This window comes from Miniopterus schreibersii (assembly GCF_964146895.1).
Source record: "Miniopterus schreibersii genome assembly, chromosome: 3".
NCBI classification, from domain to species: domain Eukaryota; kingdom Metazoa; phylum Chordata; class Mammalia; order Chiroptera; family Miniopteridae; genus Miniopterus; species Miniopterus schreibersii.
In genome coordinates, this window is record NC_138103.1 from 6,154,368 (window position 1) to 6,174,352 (window position 19,985).

Below are 19,985 nucleotides of genomic sequence, written 5' to 3' on the forward strand. Positions count from 1 at the left end.
GGGGCGTAAGGGAGAAGACTCTCAGATTTTCAGCTTGGGCAACGAGGTACATGGTACTGCCACTCCCGAGACAGAAACCCACTGAGGATACGGAAAGGGCTGGGAAGGGTTCCTGAGCTTAGTTCTGACAGAGTGAGTTCCAGATGCCACGTGATGGTGCGGGACTGGGGCTGGTTTAGACAGGACGCGTGCCTGCCCTGCTTCCCTCCCTTTATTAGCCAATCAGGTTAGAAAACACATAATTTAAGATTCTTTCAACAATAACACCCTTGTTAATGAGCAGGAGTCGGAGGGGGGCTCCCTCATGATTTGCCTAATTACTTAAACCACAACAGAACCTAATTTGAGGCAACTCCAGTATCAAACTTTTGGCAAAACAAACAAACCAAAAACATGTATGTCCTAGTTAGTCTAAGATGAGCATGACCAGTACTCACCAAATGTATCCAGTATGTCGGTGATCAGGACAAATTTGCTTGGGTAGAACTGAATAACACTTGTGTCCGAAAGAAGCTTTGAACACTGGAAAGAGAGGAGAGAAGAGAAAATTCACTCTGCTGTGTCTCACTCAGCTGGAACACTCCAGGCCTCCAAAATTAACCATTTCCACAAACAAGTGCAGGTGCTTACCATGTGCCACGTCCTTGCTAGACACTGGAAACACAATATGCAAAACCACTGTGCTCTGACAAGGGGAGCGAGACTCTGCTCACAGTGGCGCCCCTTAAGGAAAGATGCTACAACCTTCCTCTAGAAAACCACAGGACTAAGGAATCTCACCCAGAAGGGTCTCTGCTCACACATTAAACTAGCTCAGCACTCAAGATCACCAAGGGAAGTCAACAGCACATCTCCCATTAGTGTCTTTGCAAATGATCCCCATCTTTGTAGCAACTGCTTTTCAGCATGGCTACCTCTGGTTTATTTCAGGATGGTCCCAATTCTTAAACATTCTTTTCTGTGAAATGACCCCATAAGTAAATCTCCAGGGTTTCTTAAAACTAGCATCTACCATTTACACTCACTCCCAAATTTCACTAAAGGAAACATGAGAAGCTTCAAAGGGTACGTGTTTCTCTGGAACTATGACCTTCAACGCTGGAAGCACATGGCTCTGCAGGGATTTGCTCAATGCAGCACTATCATTTGAGCCAGGGAGCCACCAACATGTTCAGGACTCTTAGAAAACTGCAGCCATACAATTAGGCCTTAAATACCCCAGATTAAGTCATCGTTTATAATCAGAAACAAAAAATATCAACTTCTATTTTGAAGAACTAAATTTAATACCCCGTACGGAACTAGAAAACTTTGCCCTATTTTATTATTCCAATGGATAATAAATGTCACTTAAAAATATTTAGACGTTTAATATGCATTTCCAACCTTCAGAGAACAGTTATAAGTTCATCCTATCAAGTCGATTGTCATCTGTTCTCACTTTGTTACCCAAATATCTGAATTGTGAGATTCAGGACGTTTCTCCATAGTATTACATGCCTAAAAGTAAACAATGTGCCTAATTTGTAAAACATCCTCTTACAGCCCAAATATTATTCGGGGGAGGGGAGCGGAGGAGTGAGGGAGATGTGAGCTGTTAAAACAATGGTGTTCACACCAAACGTGGCATTTGGTTGTACACAGAACTCTTCACTGACGCCTATGTTTTGCGTTTTTCGTATGCCTTGATGAACACTCCAACTTAAACGGTTACGCCAAGAGATTTCGGGGCTTGGAAAAAGCAAACAACTCTGAATCTTAGAAACTGTTTACAATACACAGCTCTTGGTTCCTAGGGATGTCACGTCTCCCAAGCTCCTACCCAGAGCCCCTCACAGATGAATCGCTGCCCAGTGGGAATGTGAGAGAGAGAGAATTCAAGCAAAGGAGTTTAAATTAAACACAGCTGGCGCTTCCCAACATCTGTGCATTGATTTTTTTCTCCTATGCTGTTGTCAGAGAACATATATTTTATAAAGGATAACAGGAAGCAGAGTTTTTTTAATCCAAAGTTAAAGTCATAATGATGTTATGAATTGAAGTTACCTTTTAAATCACAATTTTGAAGACCCCACAGGTTTTTAAAGCTTTGGTGCAGTTTCAGAATCAGGCACCCTAGGGTATGTAAAAACTCCAGACTCTGCTCGGCCAACTTTTCACATCCTCCAGGGAGACAGCAGGAAAGTGTTTTAACAAGGGCCCTAGGTGACTGCTTCCCTCAAACAAGCTGGGTCAGGACACCCACAGCATGCACAGACTCGAGTGGACTAGCATTCTACCAGCCAGCGTTCTAAATCACCTGGGGAGCTTTTTATTTTTATTTATTTATTTATTTTGCTGACATCAGACAGTTAATTGTGAAAAGCTGTAGTGTGGAGGGGGATGCTGGGGTTGACAGGACCAGGGCCCATTTGGGGGGATTTTCCTGGACATCAGGCATTCTTCCATGCAGGCTTACAGAAAACATTGGCATAGATGTGAAATCCCCAGAGGGCAGCGCCCTGACTGCCAAGAAGCAGCGCTAGGAGGGGCGCCTAGGCACTGCTGGGCCCATCGGTCAGTGGGGCTTTGATGTCAGCTCGATGTCACTAGTCAGAACATACAGCAGCTGTACCTGCGCACAGGCAAGCCATCGGGCCCACCAGGAACTTCTTGAAGTTCCGGGCAGTGTCACTGCTGTATACTGGAGACCAGGTGATGAATTTGGGGTCGGCCATGAGCACAGTGGCATCACCACTGGGAATGGGCAGAGAAGGGGCAGAGCGGTGCAGTTCACCCCCCCACACTTCTCCAAGAGCGTGAGATTGGGCTCGAACCCAACACCTGGTCTGCCATAGAAGAGGGACTTCAGGATCTTCATTCTTGGCGGTCTCCTGATGCCCGAACTGGTTGCATGGGAAGCCGAGCAAGGCCAGCCACCCCCAACCCCCACCACCACTCCCACCACCCTCCACCCCCAGCCAGGCCCAAGCCGCTTCTGTAGCTGTTCACCTGGGTGTAGTCCTGGACCTTTGTGCCTCTGAGTGCAGCCACATATTCAATGCACGCACTCGGAGCTCCACAGATGGAGTGCCGGCCACAGCCGCCAGCTGAGTGGCCTGGGCTGGGTATCAGAAGAGAGAAGGGAGCACTGGGGACAGGAACACTGCAGAGCCGTTAAAAATAATGGTGCCTGGGTCCCACTCCCAGAGATCCTGGTAAAGCTGGTCTGGGTGCAGCCTGGACTCAGGATTTTTCAAGCTCCACATGACTCTAACAACCAGCTGAGGTTGAGAACTAGTCATAAACATTTTTCTGAAGGACTAACTGATAAATTACTCTGCCTGAAATACTTGCTATCAAATTTATTAACATTGCTGAAAAATATTAAAACAATACTTTTCATGAGTTTCCAATTAGCAATATCCTAGAGGAACAGAAGCTGTTTCTAATTAAGTCAGGATTTTTAAAAAATTCAATAACCAAAGCAAATGGATAAACTAAACGATAACCTAGGGCTGAGTACTAATGAAGGATGAATGCATGGATGGATGGAAGGAAGCAAACTAACTGATCAGAGGACAATTATTACCCAGAATATGTAGGAAAAATCCTAAAAATCAATAACATAAGGAAAAAATGAGCAAAAGAAATCAACACACAGCATTTTACAGAAAAGGAAACCCCAATGGCCAGTAAACATGTGAAAAGGTGATCAGTCTTATTATAATTGGGGAATCACAAATTAAAACCACAATAAAATAGGCTTTTATTGCCCCCTAAATTGAAAAAATGAAGATAGAAAGTCTGCTCATATCAAATGTTGGGAAGATGCTGAACAGCAGACTCTCACACTCCCGCCACTATTGCGAGCATATCCATCCACTGGCACAGCTACTCTGGAAAATTACTGGGTATTGCACACACTCTGCACCAAGCAACTCCACTCTGAGGTTTGGGCTTCATCTAGAGAAAGGCCAGCAGACATGTCCAAGAGTGTTCACATCCAAGACCTAACACTGTTTGTAATAATGAATTAAAAAAGAAGGAAGAACCAGATGCCCATTAACAAAATGAATGATACATAATTGTTAGGATGGCAAATCTCTCCAACTGACCTATAGGAACAACACAATCCCTATCAAATCCCAGGTTTGTTTGTTTGTTTGTTTGTTTCGAGTGGGGGGGAAGAAACTGAAAAGGGATCTCAAAAATCATATGGAAATGCACAGGACCCAGAATAGCCAAAACAACTTTGAAAAAGAAGAACAAAGTTAGAAGACTTACACCACCCAGTTTCAAAACTTACTGTAAAATCATAGTAATCAAAACAGTATGGTACTGCCATAAGGACAGACTTACAGATCTGTGGAATACTCAGGAGTCCAGCGATAAACCCTTACATTTATGGTCAGTTGACTTTTGACAAAAGTGTCAAGATAATTCAGTGGGGAAAAGACATCTTTCTAACAAATGCTGCTGAAACAATTGGATATCCATACGCAAGAAAAATAAACTTAGATTCTTATATCATACACAAAAATAAATTCAAAATGGAACACAGATCTAGATGTAAGAGCTAAAACTATAAAACTTCTAGAGGAAAACATAGGGGAAAAATCTCATTATCTGGGGTTAAGCAAAGAGTTCTTAGATATAAATCCAAAAGCATGAGCCAAAAAAGAGACAATTGGTTAACTGAACTTCATTAAAATTAAAAATGTCCACACTTTAAAAGACACCATTATGAAAATCAAAAGATAAGCCACATACTAGAGAAAATACTTTTGATCACATGTTTGATGAAGAACTTGTATCGAGGATATATAAAGATTTATTACTACTCAACAAGATAAACAACCTGATTTTTAAAACAGGCAAGACTTGAATAGACATTTCACTAAAGAAGATATAAAAATGGCCAATAAGCACATGAAAAGATATTCAATATCAATAGTCAGCACAGAAACGCAAATTAAAACCACAATGAGATGCCACTTCAAACCTACTAGGATCACCCGGCCGGGCGTGGCTCAGCGGTTGAGCGTCGACCTGGGATCCAGGTGATCGGGGTTCAGTTCCCGGTCGGGGCACATGCCCGGTTGTGGGCTTGATCAATGACTGTCTCATCATTGGTGTTTCTGCCTCTCTCTCTCCCCCTCCTTTCCTCTCTCTGAAATCAATAAAGATATATTTTTAAAAAAACAAAACAAACAAACAAACAAAAAACCTACTAGGATGGCTATAATCAAAAAGACAGACTACTGTTGGAAAAGATGCACAAGAACTGGATGGTCCATACACTGCTGGTGGGAATGCAAGTGGTGCAGCCATTCTGCAAAGCAGGTTGGCCATTCCTCAAAGAGCTAAACATACACTTAGCGTATGACTCAGCAATTCTACTCCTAGGAATCTTCCCAAGAGAAATGAAAACATATGTCCACACAAAGACTTGTATGCCAGTGTTCATAGGAGCATTACTCATAAGAGCCAAAGTGGAAACAGTCTAAATGTCTATCAATTATTACTGAATAATAAAATGTGGTTACTCATACAATAGCATACCAGTCAGCAGTACAAAGGTACTGGCACTACGACACAGAGGGACTTCAAAAACATTATGCTAAGAAGCAGATGCAAATGATTACATATCGAATGATCCCACATACATGAAATGTCCAGGAAATGCAAGTTTAGAGTCAAAAGCAGATCAGTGGTTTCCTGGGGCTGGAAGTGGCAGCAGGATTTAATTGCAAACATGTTTGAGGGAATCTGAAGGGGAGGGTGATGAAAACGTTCTAACACTGGATTGTGTAATAGCTGCACAACTCTGTAAACTCACTAAAAATCACAAAATTGCACACTTACAGTGGTAGATCTTAGGACATGTAAAATATATCTCAATAAAGCTAGAAAAACAAAAACCTTATTGCAGAGCAAATAAGGTGAACTGGTCTCATTTCTCCACACTCCGCAGCTTCACTACCTTTATTAAATAAAGAAGGCAGTCTTTAAAGTATTGAAAGTAAAACAGTTATGATTAACCAGACGTGGAGGTAATTAAACACGTTCACAGTTGTTTTCTTTGAGAAAACATGAATCGAATCTCCTTCACATGTAAAACTTAGAAGTCGCCGTTCTATACCACAATACTCTATGTAGAGATGCTGCCAATAAAAATACTTTGAAGAAGCACTTGTTAGTTTAGATATTTTCTCACTTGAGCCCCTCAGCAAGCAACTCCCGTCACACGCATCCAGATGAGAAGACCCTTCTTCACAGGTATTTACTCTGGAAACCAACACCAGTTATTGAAGGGAAGTGGGCTCGGGTTTGCCCTGGTCATGAAACACCCAAAAAAAAACACCTACCATATAAAGTGCCTTCTTAACAGACTTCAAGCACCCAGTGCAAAGACTCCCAGGCTCTCCTACCCCTCTCTCCAGAGCAAGAGGTGAGAAAACAAATGTCATTTTGAACAAAATAGGATCTGCCCTTTTGAACTAAAATGGCTGTTCAGAAATTTGTTAACTTTGCTCTGAAAATCATAATCCATAGATTATTTTTTTTACGGTTTATTTCTGAGCATGGTTTGCCAAGACAGGATGATCTTAAGGGTCAAGAAACAGAATAAGTTGTTTTCCTTATAGAACTTACTCCTGTGATCCAAGAGTTGTCATGATCAACAAATTCATCAACAAAACAGATTCAACAAATGTAACTCTCCTAACATCATAATCATGTTTTCTTTGTCACATAATTATGCAGAATATGACCCCCAAAATGTACATATCAGGGACACACAACCATTAGTCCCAAAGACACAAAGAAAACCTGGTCAATGAAACCCAAAATACAGTTGGTGAACCTTTAGTTTGTACAAATCATAAATGTGTCAGGGGCTATGAAGAGCCAATGAACTGCGCAACCCAGAGGGCATCATTAATACTGTATCTAGGGTTAATTTCTTGGAATTGTGTAGGTACAACCTGTGTAGCTGCACTTGGTGGCTCTGGTATTAGCCATCTCATAAAAACAGATTCACAGTAAATATGTGGAAATAGAAGGGATGAAAAAAGTAGACCATGAAGGCAGGTCTCTGAAAACCCTAACTATTCACAAAGGAGTTTTACACAGGAAATTCTGAAGAAAAAGAAAAAAATCACTAGACCTGACCTGAATGACTATTTTTAGAGCCTTCACTTTCTGGTCCGAGGCCCAGGCGTCCTTCAGCGACTGGTTAAGCTCCTCTATGCGATTCACATAATCCTGTTGAGTTAAATTCAACAGTTCCTTTTGGGATCCCTGTGGGAAGAAAACAGGAAAGTGTTAAGCACAAAAGGAAAACCCTGTTTGACTTCCAACCCCATAACCAGTATTGACCAAGCCTTGCTGTCTAAGTTTTCCTCATAAGCCCACCAGGACTGATAGTTCTGTCTTGTGAACAAAGAAGTTCTTTGAGTTTTCTGCAAAGATGGGCAGAGTGCTGTGACTGAGAGACTAGGTCTGGAGGCCAGTCTGACTTAGGCTAACTCCCAGCTCAGCCACTTCCTACCACAGGACTCTGGGTGAGCTGCTTTCCTCCCAGAGCCTCAACTGTGGTCAGAGATAACAGGGATAACAAAAAGTTATCAGCGCCCACCGCGTGCCAGCACGGTATGCCAGGTGCTCAAGATACAAAAGTAAGCAAAGAAACAATTTCTGCACTAAGGCACAGAGGACAAGATGGACATTAATACGAGATGAAATAAATGCTTGGGAGGAAACAACAGTTCACTAAACCTGAGGTGCCCGCTGTAAGAAGTACAACTGTTTCATGTACCACTAAAAAAAAACTTCTGATCACTGACATGGACCAACTGAAAGACATGGCCCAATTTCAGGGACATTCAAAGAAAAGATGCATCTTAGAATGGAAGAAATATGGTAACAGGAATGTACTTTAGACTGGTGGTCAAGAATGGTTTCCTGGAGGAAGTGATGCGTGAGACGAACTCTCAGTGGTATACAAGTATTAAGTAGGCACTGGTGGGGAGAGGTGTTAACTAGACCAGAGAGAGGGCATTCAGGACAGAACAGACCACAGCAAACACCTGTGGCAGAAGAGAGCAAGATCACTACATGGATGAAATAATGTAGGAGGACTTAGCACAGCCCCTGGCGCACAGTTTGTGCTCAGTCATTCTTGTCTATAGTTGAGAAGCTGTAAGCTCAAAGGAGTCAGGGTCATTCGATCCCACATAAGGAGATCAGAGGCCACATATTTTTTATGTGAACGTCCCCTGAAAACCAAAGTGAAGAACTCTGTTAAAAAAATACAAGTAGAAGGTTCAGGAAATCTGGACTGATCCCAAATGGTCATGTGAACTGTGAGATAGGGTCCTCCCTGCCCCTTTGCAGTAGGAGGAGCCATGTGACTAGTTTGGGCAAATGGGCTGCGAGCAGAAGGGCTGTGAGCTTTTGGGCTGAGGCAGTAAAAAGTGACCCTTCATTTAGCTTGGCTGTGACGACCCTGGAAGCTAGATGGCAGCACCATGAGATGGTGTGTCTGTCAGCAGCACTGGGCGAGTAACGTGAGGAAGAAACAAACCTTATAAAAGCCACTTAGGTGTGGGGGTTCATTTGTTACCACAGCGTAACCTAGCCTTACCCTGACTAACATGCTGTTAACTTGGAAGCCATGGGGCAGCCATCTCTGCTGTGAACAAAGAAACCAGTCTGCAAAAATAAAAAATTTTTAAAAAATGGAGAACTAGAATCAGTGGGGGAGGCCACAAAGAACCAAGAGAGCTAGAGGCCAGCTGCTGGGTTCCTGGGTGGTTCCTCGAGTCTGTGGATCCAGGCCACTGTGTCCTTGAGTTCAGGACAGTGCCCTTGTCTCCTTCAATCTAGTCTCCATTTTCAACTTAAGCCAGCCTGAGTGACTTTCAGAGACTCAGAGACTACAGAGTTTGGATTAAAACCCTCAGCAATTCCCTTCCTACCTGCGAAGGTTGGCTAATGATATGCAGGCTGAGGCTCACCAGCATCTTAATTCAAAATGTGTCCTGTCTGAATTGGGAAGTAAGAGAATGGAATATTAGACTCTGCTGAGGAACCAACAACTCTGGTCTCAGAGCTGAAAGGACCCTGGACCCAGGGGCAAGATGCAGGGCAGAGCAATGCAATTGCCATGACATGGCAGGCCCTTTGTGGATTCCAAAGCATCCTCATTCAGTCCACACAACTTTATTCCCATTTTATAGATGAGAAAATTGGTATAGAAAAGGTCAATGGGCACCCTGTTAATAAGCAGTCGTGCTAAGGCATCCAGACTCAGAATAATGTTGGTGACAGCAGCTAACATGTGTTAGTCTAAGCACTTCTGATACACTAACTCATTTAATCCTTGTAACAACCCTAAGAGGTAGGTACTATGTAGCATCCCCATTTTACAGGTAAGTAAACTGAGGCAAAGAGCTGTTAAGTACCTTGCCCAAAATCACAGACTTACCAAACAGTAAAGCAAAGATTCAAACCCAGGCAGTCTGGTTCCAGGGTTTGTCCTCTTACCCACCACACTATGCTGCCTCCCTAAATGATATTTCAGAGTATGCAAACTCACCTGTCACTAGGGGCCAAGCTAGTAATGCTCATAAGTGAATTGAGACAGAAGGACTTCAACCTGGATGGTGCATGCCCTGGTTAAATGCAAGAATGTGGGCCCAGCCTGGCCAGCAGGGCTCAGTCATTAGACATTGACCTATGAACCAGGAGGTCACAGTTCGATTCCCAGTCAGGGCACATGCCTGGGATTCAGGCTCAATCCCCAGCAGGGGGAGTGCAGGAGGCAGCTGATCAATGACTCTCTCATCATTGATGTTTCTATCTCTCTCTCCCTCTCCCTTCCTCTTGAGGAAATCAATAAAAATACTTTTTTTAAAAAAGGATGTGGGCCCACAATTATCAGGTAGAATTCAAGAGAAGCAGAAATCTAGAGTTATGTTAAATTTACCAATTTTTAAGAGTTAGTAAATGTGTCATGTTTTTTGAGAGCACATGCAAACCAATTAGGAGTCCTATGGGCCATACCAAACCAGCAGAGCAGCCGTGTAGTCTCTACAACAGCAAGGCAGGACCTTTATCCTACGCTTCCCAGGGAGATGGCTCCAGTGGTGTATACAGTGAGACCCTGTTCCTAGACAACCTGGGTTTGCTCAGGCATCACAGTGAAAAAAGATGCCTTCAGAAAACCAGCCTGAACCTGAGGTAGGCTCCTGTGAGCTTGGCCAATGCACCACTGGCATCTTTCCTGGATCAGCTGGTGCCTCAGGAGGACTGGGCACAATGCACAGCTCAAGAATTAATCAAAGAGCAGCCACCAAGATGGAGCGCACTTGGCAGAGGAAATGAGAGCACCACCTGGCCCTGTGCTCAGTCAATGACCTGCTCACCTCCTCAAAGTCATCCAGCTCTTCCAGCCTGGTCCGAACCTTCTCCGACACTGCAAATGCGGCAGGCCCAGTTTTGCCTAAACAAAATGAATTCATGTCACACAAGTGGCTTTCCTCTGTCACCAATACCCCCACAGGAAGGCATCTTTGACTTTACACTTCATCATAAATAAAAAGGCCAGAGAACAATCTCAATCCAAGATTTGGGAAGCAACATCCTTCGGTAACCACAGTTCCATGAGAAACATTTCTGCTTAGGAGCTACCCCTGGGAGCTCGGAGGACCAGCCTAAAAAGGTTCTACTATATTTGATACTTATAAACTTTCACTGCATCATTTATTTATTCCTGAAGAAAGGCGGTCCAGATAAAGATGCCAAAAATCCGTCATTTAACTGTTCTGCAGGAACAAGAGGCCTCTGAGGCTTGTACTCAGTGTAGAACTGTTATATCCTTACACTAACAAAACAGCAGTCTCTCTGTCTGCCTGGAAAAGGGCACACTAGGGCTTCAAAACCCTCTCTCAGAGCAAACAGGACTAGCTACGCCTCCGTCCACCATCTGTCAGCACAGTTCTTTCCATCAGCAGGGACAGGTGGACAGAGATTAGCAGGGGTGGGGAACGTCCGGACCGCGGGCCTTATAAAGCCCTTGAAAGCATTTGGTCTGGCCCTGCCAAGGCAACCGCAGGCGGGACTCTAAATTCAATAAATCTAGGACTTTTCATAGCAACGATAATTTTGTATGGCCCGCGAATGATATTATAAATATCCAAATGGCCCTTGGCAGAAAAAAAGGTTCCCACTCCTGGATTAAGGAAAGACCTCCAAGCCATGAGCCAGCTGCAGGGCAAAGCTACATATGCAGCTGGCCGTTGCTCTCCAGTGTCTCCGATTTCAGAACACTTTCCCATTCTTAAGGGGGCAACTGTTCTAGATCTGAGGTCCCCTTGCTCCTGCCTAACAAAATCACTTCAGGAACTAAAGTTTATTCTCTTAAGGCACTGGTTTCTTAGCTTTGGTGTTAACTCAGATTTGTCTGGGATCAGCTGAGAACAGTACTATTAGTTAATTACTAACAATTACTAAAGTTAAGAAGTTTCCAAATAATTTGTTTGTACTTTTACCTTTTTCTACTTTTTCTTTCATTCTGAAATATACTATATACAGAACTGTGCATGCATGTACATTTTAATACATATTAAACCTCTGCAACAACCACTGAGTTCACTCATTTTCACTGCTGTGTAGGCCATTGTGTGAATGCAACACAATTCTTTCTTACTCTACTGTCGATGGGTGTTGTTTCCTGTGTGGGGCCACTCTGAACAATGCTGCTGTGATCATTTCTGTGCATGTCTCCTGGTTCACATACGCATGCATTTCTTCCAGGCAATGCTTTTCGAACTTCTACAGGAATCACTAAGGATGTGTTAACACGCAGATTCTGATTTTCAGATCTGGGAGAGCCTGAGACTCTGCATTTCTAATGAGTTCCCAGTCACCTGCTGGTCCTCAGAGCGCACTTTAAAAAACACAGATGTGGGCAGAGTTAGAAAAACTCTTTCTATAGAGAGCCAGATATAAAATTTTAGGTTTTGTGAGTCATATAGTCTCTGTAAAACTACTCAACTCTGCCATTATAAAAGCAGCCATAGACACCATGTAAACAAACTGGTATAGCTGTGTTTCCATAAAACTTTATTTACAAAGTCAAATAGTGGGCCAGATTTGATTTGATTTCTGATCTAGGGTATATGCTAGCAATAGAACTTCTGGGTGAAGGAGTTAGCCCATTTTCAATTTTAATAGATAATAGAAAAGTATTTTACACAGCGAGTAATGTATGAGAATTTCTTTGCTCTACATTCTCACCACAAGAGATATCATCAATTGTTTTTATTTTTTCCAAACTGGTGGATATGCAATGCTACGATTTACTTCTTTATCGTTTGAGGTCAAAGTTATTCCCATAACAAAGGTGCTCCCACTCTCTTGATTTCCAATGTGCTGTTTCAACCTGCAGAGAATGGCAGAGAGTCGCAGCTACCACACCAGAAATTTACACAAAAACCAAGGCCAAGCTCATCTGCACTCCAGTGGTACATGATATGTCGGTTGCTTCTGAATTACCTGAGCTTCAAAAAGGAAATTCCCGGGCCCATTCCTCAGGATTAATTCACCAATGCAGTGGGGCCAGTGGTCTGTACTTATACAGAAGGTCCTCAGATGACCCTGCTGCACAGCCAGTTTGAGAACGCGTGGTCCAGAGCTTCTGACCGTGTGTCTTGGCAGAGGGAACTGAGAAGTGCTGTGTTCAGAGACCAGTGGCCAGTAAGTCTGAATGTTGGACTCCCTCACAGCACATCTGCATTTTTACAAGGGAGAGACTACTGCTCTGTAACCCTAAAACCAAGCAGCAGGCTTAAGTTTTACTCCATGTAACTCTTTGGTCTTTTTTTCCATTCATCATCTAAATATGTATTTCAATTCTACTAAGTCTATATATAAGCTAGGAAATAATAGCTTCAATTGAATTAATCCTCAGAATTGGATAACAAACACTTTTTTTCCTTTGTGAAATTATATTAAAGATAATGAGAGAATTCCCCAGCAAAATATAACAACAAAAACTCACCTTTTTCAGAACCCATAAAGAGATTCTGCAGAGGCAAAAAAAAAATTGTTAATAATTTTTAATTTTTAAAACTTACTGGATTTGATGGAAAAAAAACAACTTATAAGCTACTTAAATTAGTATTCAAGAAGCACTAAGACAATAAGACGCATCATTTTCCAACAAACAATTTACTTCTCCATATGAAAAGTAGAAATATTTATTAAAAGGATGAAAATACACCTATATAAAAACTACTGGAGATTCTAATTTCTTTTCAGTTTAGGTCTCTCGAAATGAGCCAACAAATAGCAAAATTTTGAGGGCAATGGAATCACATGACAGCATTTAGCTTACTCTAAATCAGGTTTCACAACCTCAGCACTACTGACATTATGGGCTGGAAAATTCTGTTGTGGGACATCCTGTGCCTTGTAGGATGTTCAGCAGCATCCCTGGTCTCTACCTACCAGATGCCAGTTGTACCCTCACAGTTTGAAAACAAAAATCCAGACATTGCAGCATGTCCCTGGGGGGTAAAATTACTCCCAGTTGCGAATTGATGTTCTAAATTAAATGAATGCATATAAAAAATAAGAAAAATAATTTAATTGTCCAACAGTTCTACCTGTCATTCTGCTCAACAAGAATACACCCTGAGAGAAAGAGGAAAGGACAGACGCTGTGACAGAGCATTCCTACTGCCTACCAAGGTCTCCCTTTCCTCCCTACTCACAGCTGGATTTTTGATGGGGACACTGTCACATTTCCCAGCTTCCCTTGCATCTACATACAACTCATGGCTACCTTCCAGACAAATTAACTGGATGCATTGAGCGGGGCTCCAGGAAGTCTCTAAATGAGAGAGGGTACATCCTACTTTCCCCATTCCTCCTTCTAACAACTTGACAGGAGGTGACACTGGGCCCTTAACCTGTAGGATCTGATGCTATCTCTGGGTAGACAGTGTCACACTCAGTTGAATTGCAGGACCCCCAGCTGGTGTCATAGAATTGCTTGGTGTGGGGGAAAAACTCACACGTTGAAATTTGGTGCAGAATCATAATAACAAAAAAGAAATTACTACTAACTCTGAGATAGACTTTGGGGAAGTCTACTGGCACTCACAATGGAGAGCTTTTCTGTGGTAGTGTACCGGGCAAGGATTTCTCCTCGTTTGCTGGTCCAAGACTCAAAATCTGGTCCTACAACGGAGTTCTCATCTCTGTCACGTTTCTTTCTGGAACTGTCCTAAGGAAAGGAAAGACAATGTCTTCAGTACCAATATCATTTTTATCTTAAAAAAAAAAAGTATAAGCAAACACAGGGACTAAACATGGTATTCTATAACTGAAATTTGCTAACAGGGTAGAACTAAATATTCTCACAAAAAAAGTAAATATGTGAGGTGATGGATATGTTAAATAACATGATGGGGGAACCCGTTCACAATGTATATATACATCAAATCATCACACTATATACTTTAAATAACTTACAGTTTTGTCAACTATACCTCAATAAAGTTTTTTAAGAAGTATAAGAAGAGGGCAACCCTGGCCAGAGTGGTTCAGCGGTTAGAGTGTTGGCCCACGCACCAAAGGGTCCCAGGTTCAATTCCTAGACAAGGGCACCTGGGCGGCAGGTTGAATCCCGGGCCCCAGTCAGGGTGAGGGCAGCAGGCAACCAATCAATATGTCCCTCTCACACTGATGTTTCTCTCTCTCTCTCCCCCCCTTGACTCCTCCTCCCTCCTTTCCACTCTCTCTAAAGATCAATGGGGGGGGGGGGAGATTGGCAGCTAGTACCTTACTGTAGAATAAAATACATCTACCAAAAAATTTGCTATGATAAAAAAAATGTTAGGCCAATTCACCATAAATGGCCAATAAACATATCAAAAGATGCTAAAACTCATTAAAAATCAAGAAAAGGTCCTGGCTGGTGTGCCCGGTGGTTAGAGCATCAGCCTCCGTACTGCAGGGTCACAGGTTCCATTCCCAGTCAAGGGCACGTAACTGGGTTGTGGGTCTGCTCCCTGCTCCCGGTCAGGGTGCGTGAGGAAGGCAACCGGTGGATGTGTCTCTCACATCAATATTCCTCACCACCACCACCCCCCGCCTTCCTCTCTCTCTGAAAAGCAATGGAAAAAATATCCTAGGGCAAGGATTAATAAAAACAAAAAAAAGAATCAAGAAAACTGAACAAGGTCATTTTTCAATAATCAGAATGGCAAAGGTAAAGAGTTAACATGACTAATAATATCCAGGTTGGCAAGGATGCAGAGACAGACACTCTGAAATACTGGGGAACAATTTGGCAATAGCCATCAAACCTTAACTACACACTGCCTTAATTCGGTAATGAAAGAAGCTGTCCTGCAGAACCCCCTGCATGTATACACCAAGATGTACATATGTTCAAGGACCAAGGTACCACCGTCTATGCTAGCGAACACCAGAAACAGTCTGTGTACATGAGAAGAGGAATGAAGAATTAATATAATGCAGCCATTCAAAATAAGAAGGTTGTTCTAGAAGTACTAACACGGTAAGTTCTCAAGACAAACTGTCAAGTTAAAAAAAAAAAAGTTCTCCAAGACATATTATCATGTTAATAGTAAAGTATAAATGTAGTTCAAATTACATTTTTTTAAAAAGTAAGTAAATATATGCAATGCCAACACTGAATGCTGGTTGAGAGTGTGGACTCCGGTCAGACTGGCCGGGTTGGAACTCCAGCTTAGCTGTGACTCAGCATCTCTATCCCTCCGAGTGAGCCTCTTTCAGGATTATACTACTTCCGGCACAAGGTGATATGAGAACTACTCAGAATGCACTAGGAAACGCCTGCCACACAGTAAGGAGATACTATTACTGTTGTTATTTACATATGAGTATGATGTATGTAAATGCTCAGAAATTACTGTCATAAATACCTGTGAGAACCAAAGAAAAAGTTATAGAAGAATACACATTACACAGATAACACTATGCCTCCAGGGTGATGAACAGAACCGGGATGGTCAACAGGACTTCATTTGTAGTGTTTGACTTTTTACATAAAAAATTAATTGAATTACCTATATAATTACATAAGAATAAATTTTTAAAACACAATTATAAAAACAGTAAAATGAAAAGAAAGAATGCATTTTAGAATGCTTTAAAAAGGAAAGGAAACATCTTTCAGGATCTGTGCCAGCCCCTCACCAGGGTCACCTGCTAAAGCCGCACCCTGTGGACGTCTGCATTATGGGAACTGTTACAACCAGAAAGCCCCCGTGTGATTTAAAAAGAAAAAGATGAAACCCCATCCCTGAGCCACAGGACCAACCCCCAGCGGTGCCCGCCAGCAAGAGGGGGGTTACCGTGACAGCCGCCGGGGCGGGGTCAGCGGCGGCTGCGAACGCGGAGAGGGGGTCGGTTCCGTCCAGCACAGTGCTCAGCGGGTCCCCGAGGGAGCTGGAGGAGGACGTGGAGGAGGTGCTGCCTTTCCGGCTCACTCTCTTAGTCTTCGACTCCGTGACCTGTGGGGAGCATGCATGGGGGTTAAGTGGAAGCCTCCTCCAGCTTTTCCCTTAGAAACACTTGAAGGGGTGTCCCCTCCTTCCAAGCATTGGCTGTTTCCTTGCCATAGGGTCTCTTACTCTGTGACAAATTGGCATGACTCAGAATCCCAGAGGTGGAGGAAGGAAAGGGGGAAGCTAGGGTCCGGAAAGAGAGACGGGCGTGTGGTCAGGAGGCGGGGATGTAGGACATTCTTGAAGGGCCCTCTGAGTCAGAGTAGTCACTGGACAAGCATCAGCCACATCTCCTGGAGGCTTATAAAAGGTGCAGAATCTCAAGCCCCACTAGACCTACTGCATCAGAATCTGCATCTTATAGCAATGGTCTAGGTAGGGTGAGGAACCAGGACACGTAAGCTCCCAGGGTCATCGCACTCTGAGGACAGTGTCAATGGCTCAGCACTGCCATCTCTTCACTGCAGAGTAGTGAATGCCAACTCCTTCCTTTCTGCAAATTTCTCCCAATGTGATGGCCTGGTTTTAAGTGAGGGCGGATGAGGGTGTTGGGGTATGAAGCCATATTTTTGTTCCACTGGCCCCCATCCCTCCCCAGCTTCAGATGACTAGACCAGGGGTAAACCTCTGAGCCAAGAGGATCCAACCAGAGTCTCTGCTGAGAACAGAGAGCAATATCCAAAAGGGTTAGTTAGGTTCCACTCGTGTTTAAATGAGGAAGTTATGAAAACCCAGAGGCCAGAGGCTGAGAGGCAGTGATGAGCATTTTGGACATGTATCCAAAGGAAAGTAGAAGAAACCAGTCTTCAAGAGAGCAAGAAGGATGGGAGATAACAGAGTAAGAGGGGAGTGTTGGATAAAAGAGAATTTGACTAGCCTTTGTCCTTGGCTCCTGGAAAGGAGACTCTAAGTCCTTGAAGGGTTTGTCATTCATGAGCGCTGCCCCCCATCACACCTGAGTTTATGCTAATGAAATGACACAGAATGGGGGCTGGTCACAAGAAAAACCAACCACTGTAATTAAAGAGTTGGGGCCTTGAGCCAGGTGACATCAGCTTGACCTCAAGGTGGGGGTGGGAAGGGCTGGAGATCAAGTTCAATCAAGTGGCCCAAAGAATCAACCAATCAGGCCTACATAATAAAACACCAATAAAAAGTTTGGCCCGGCTGGGCATGGCTCAGCAGTTGAGCATCAAACTAGGATCCAGGCGATCAGGGTTCGATTCCCGGTCAGGGCACATGCCTGGGTTGCAGGCTCAATCCCCAGTCGGGGGCGTGCAAGAGGCAACCGATCAATGACTCTCTCACCACTGATGTTTCTCTCTCTCTTTCCTTCTCCTTTCCTCTCTCTGAAATCAATATATATTTAAAAAAAAAAAAAAAAGTTTGGACACCAAAACTCAGTGGAGCTTCCTAGTTGAACACATGATGGGCTGAAAGGTGATGTACCGATTCCACAGGCAGAGGACAGAGCAGCTCTGCGTTTAGGAACCCCAAACCTCACCGTGTATGTCTCTTAACTTGGCTCGTCCTCATTTGTATCTTTATAATAAAACTGAGTATGGAAGTGCAGTGCTTTCCTGAGTTCTAGTTGTTGTTCTAGGAAATTATCAAACCTGAGCGAGGGGTCTCTGGAAACCCTTGGGTTTGTATTCAGTCCAAAGTGCAGGTGATCTGGGGGTCCCCAAGTTTGTGGCTAGTGTATGAAGCAAGACTAGTCTTATTGAAGACCTTCCCCTTAACCTGCGGGGTCTGACACTGACCCAGGGTGACTGGAACAAGTGCTTGTCATTGGTGCACATTTGTTATTTGGTTTGCCCGGCATCTAGTCCTCCATCTCCCAGGCTCAATAGTCCAAATTTTCATTGGGAAAACAAATCCTCCCACTCCCCAGCCCATCTCAGCTCCTACAGGCTTGGTGGGGTGGACTCTGCTCCCAGTTCCCAGGGTGGGTACTAGCCCCAATCCAATCAATGAGCACATTCTATACCCTGGTCACCAGGGTTGGTTCAGGGAAGGACAGGTAATCCAACTAGGTAAATAAGAACTGCTGGAGAAGTGATCCCCCTGCTGCTATGTTGCTAAGGCAGCCGGACATAAGCTTGGAGCTGACACAACTACTCTATCACCACATGGAGAGAGAGTTCCTGAGAATGGAACCAACTCATTGGTGGGTCAGCTGATCGAGCCCATGGGGATTTGAGGGGCCCTAGAACACTAAAGGTCAGGCTTGTGACCTCCTGATTAATGTATTTGTCTCTGTGTGTTCTCAGGTCCTCCACTATAAGAAACTTTATGTTCTTGGTGTCCACTGGCATTTGTCAACCTCATCTCCACCCGTGATGACAATCACATAGCTTCAATCACTTGCCAATAAAAGAGTGCTAATCTAGATGAGAAGGGCCATCTATGTATCTTGCCTGCCTTTTGTTTTGTTTTTTTAAATAAACTCACAGACAGACTATGATGCTACTCAGGATAGCACCCTATACTGGAAATTAGAGTGATTCTCAATATTCCAAATAGGCAAATTAAAAAGCAAGATATATTCTGCTTACACCTCCAAATCAGGAACAAAGCATCCCATACTCATGGCAACCTCATTGACATGAGAAAGGAGAGAATAAAAATGATGGTGGGTGAGGCCAACACCACAAAAAATGGACAGGGAACAAACCGACGGATTTAAACATGCAAAAGAAGCTACTGCCGGCAAAACAGAAAAGACCCAGGAATACTGCCTATAATTTTATGGAACAGGGATATCATTTGGGGAGGCCTTTGACAAAACTTACAGTTATGGGTTTCAGTGGGTGATAGTCCCCAAACTCCAATGGCACAGCCTCCAGCCGGCATGTTGCAAATTCAGCCTTGTAGTTCCTATTCCTGGAGTGCCTGGTAAACAGCAAAACCCAGAAACCAATTAGGTGATGGAGAAACCTAACATTACAAAAACTTGTTGTTGAGCCTTTCTCAATGATGAGATAGTTTATAGAGGAACAGGTACTAGAAGGTGGGGCCCTTGGGAGGTGATGAGGTCATGAGGAGCCCCCGTGAATGAGATTAGTGCCCTTACATTAAAAAATCCCAGAGAGCTCCCTGGTCCCTTACACGCTGTGAGGACACAGTGAGAAGGCACCAGCTTTGAACTAGGAAGTGGGCTCTACAGGAAATACCAAAGGGAGTTATTCTGTCCCCCCCCCCCCCAAAAAAGAACATAAAACTATGAGTAAGATGACTAACAGAAGCAGGAAATTACAACCTTTTTTCAGAATAGGGTGTTATACAGTTAAATATAACAGAAAGGCTAAAGAAGGTAACCACATTTTAAGAGAAGACAATAGCTATTGCAATTTGGAAATGAACTCAACACAAATAGGGATAATTTGTGACAGCAAAAACATAAAAGGGAGAGGGTAAAGGTCTGAATTTGCA

The 19,985-nt window shown here is 43.4% G+C and overlaps 1 protein-coding gene across 2 annotated transcripts in view; it reads right to left on the minus strand.

Moving 5' to 3' along the window:
- Nucleotides 1-19,985, minus strand: part of VPS35L (VPS35 endosomal protein sorting factor like) — a 116,991-nt gene that overhangs the window by 89,760 nt on the left and 7,246 nt on the right. For both annotated transcript variants that reach the window (XM_081131616.1, XM_081131615.1), the window contains 7 exons: nucleotides 19,346-19,445; nucleotides 16,398-16,556; nucleotides 14,156-14,278; nucleotides 13,049-13,073; nucleotides 10,413-10,489; nucleotides 7,156-7,284; nucleotides 438-522 (listed from right to left, as the gene is read on the minus strand). In XM_081131616.1, the coding sequence (XP_080987742.1) occupies nucleotides 438-522; nucleotides 7,156-7,284; nucleotides 10,413-10,489; nucleotides 13,049-13,073; nucleotides 14,156-14,278; nucleotides 16,398-16,556; nucleotides 19,346-19,445 (698 nt within the window). The remainder of the gene's footprint in view (nucleotides 1-437; nucleotides 523-7,155; nucleotides 7,285-10,412; nucleotides 10,490-13,048; nucleotides 13,074-14,155; nucleotides 14,279-16,397; nucleotides 16,557-19,345; nucleotides 19,446-19,985) is intronic.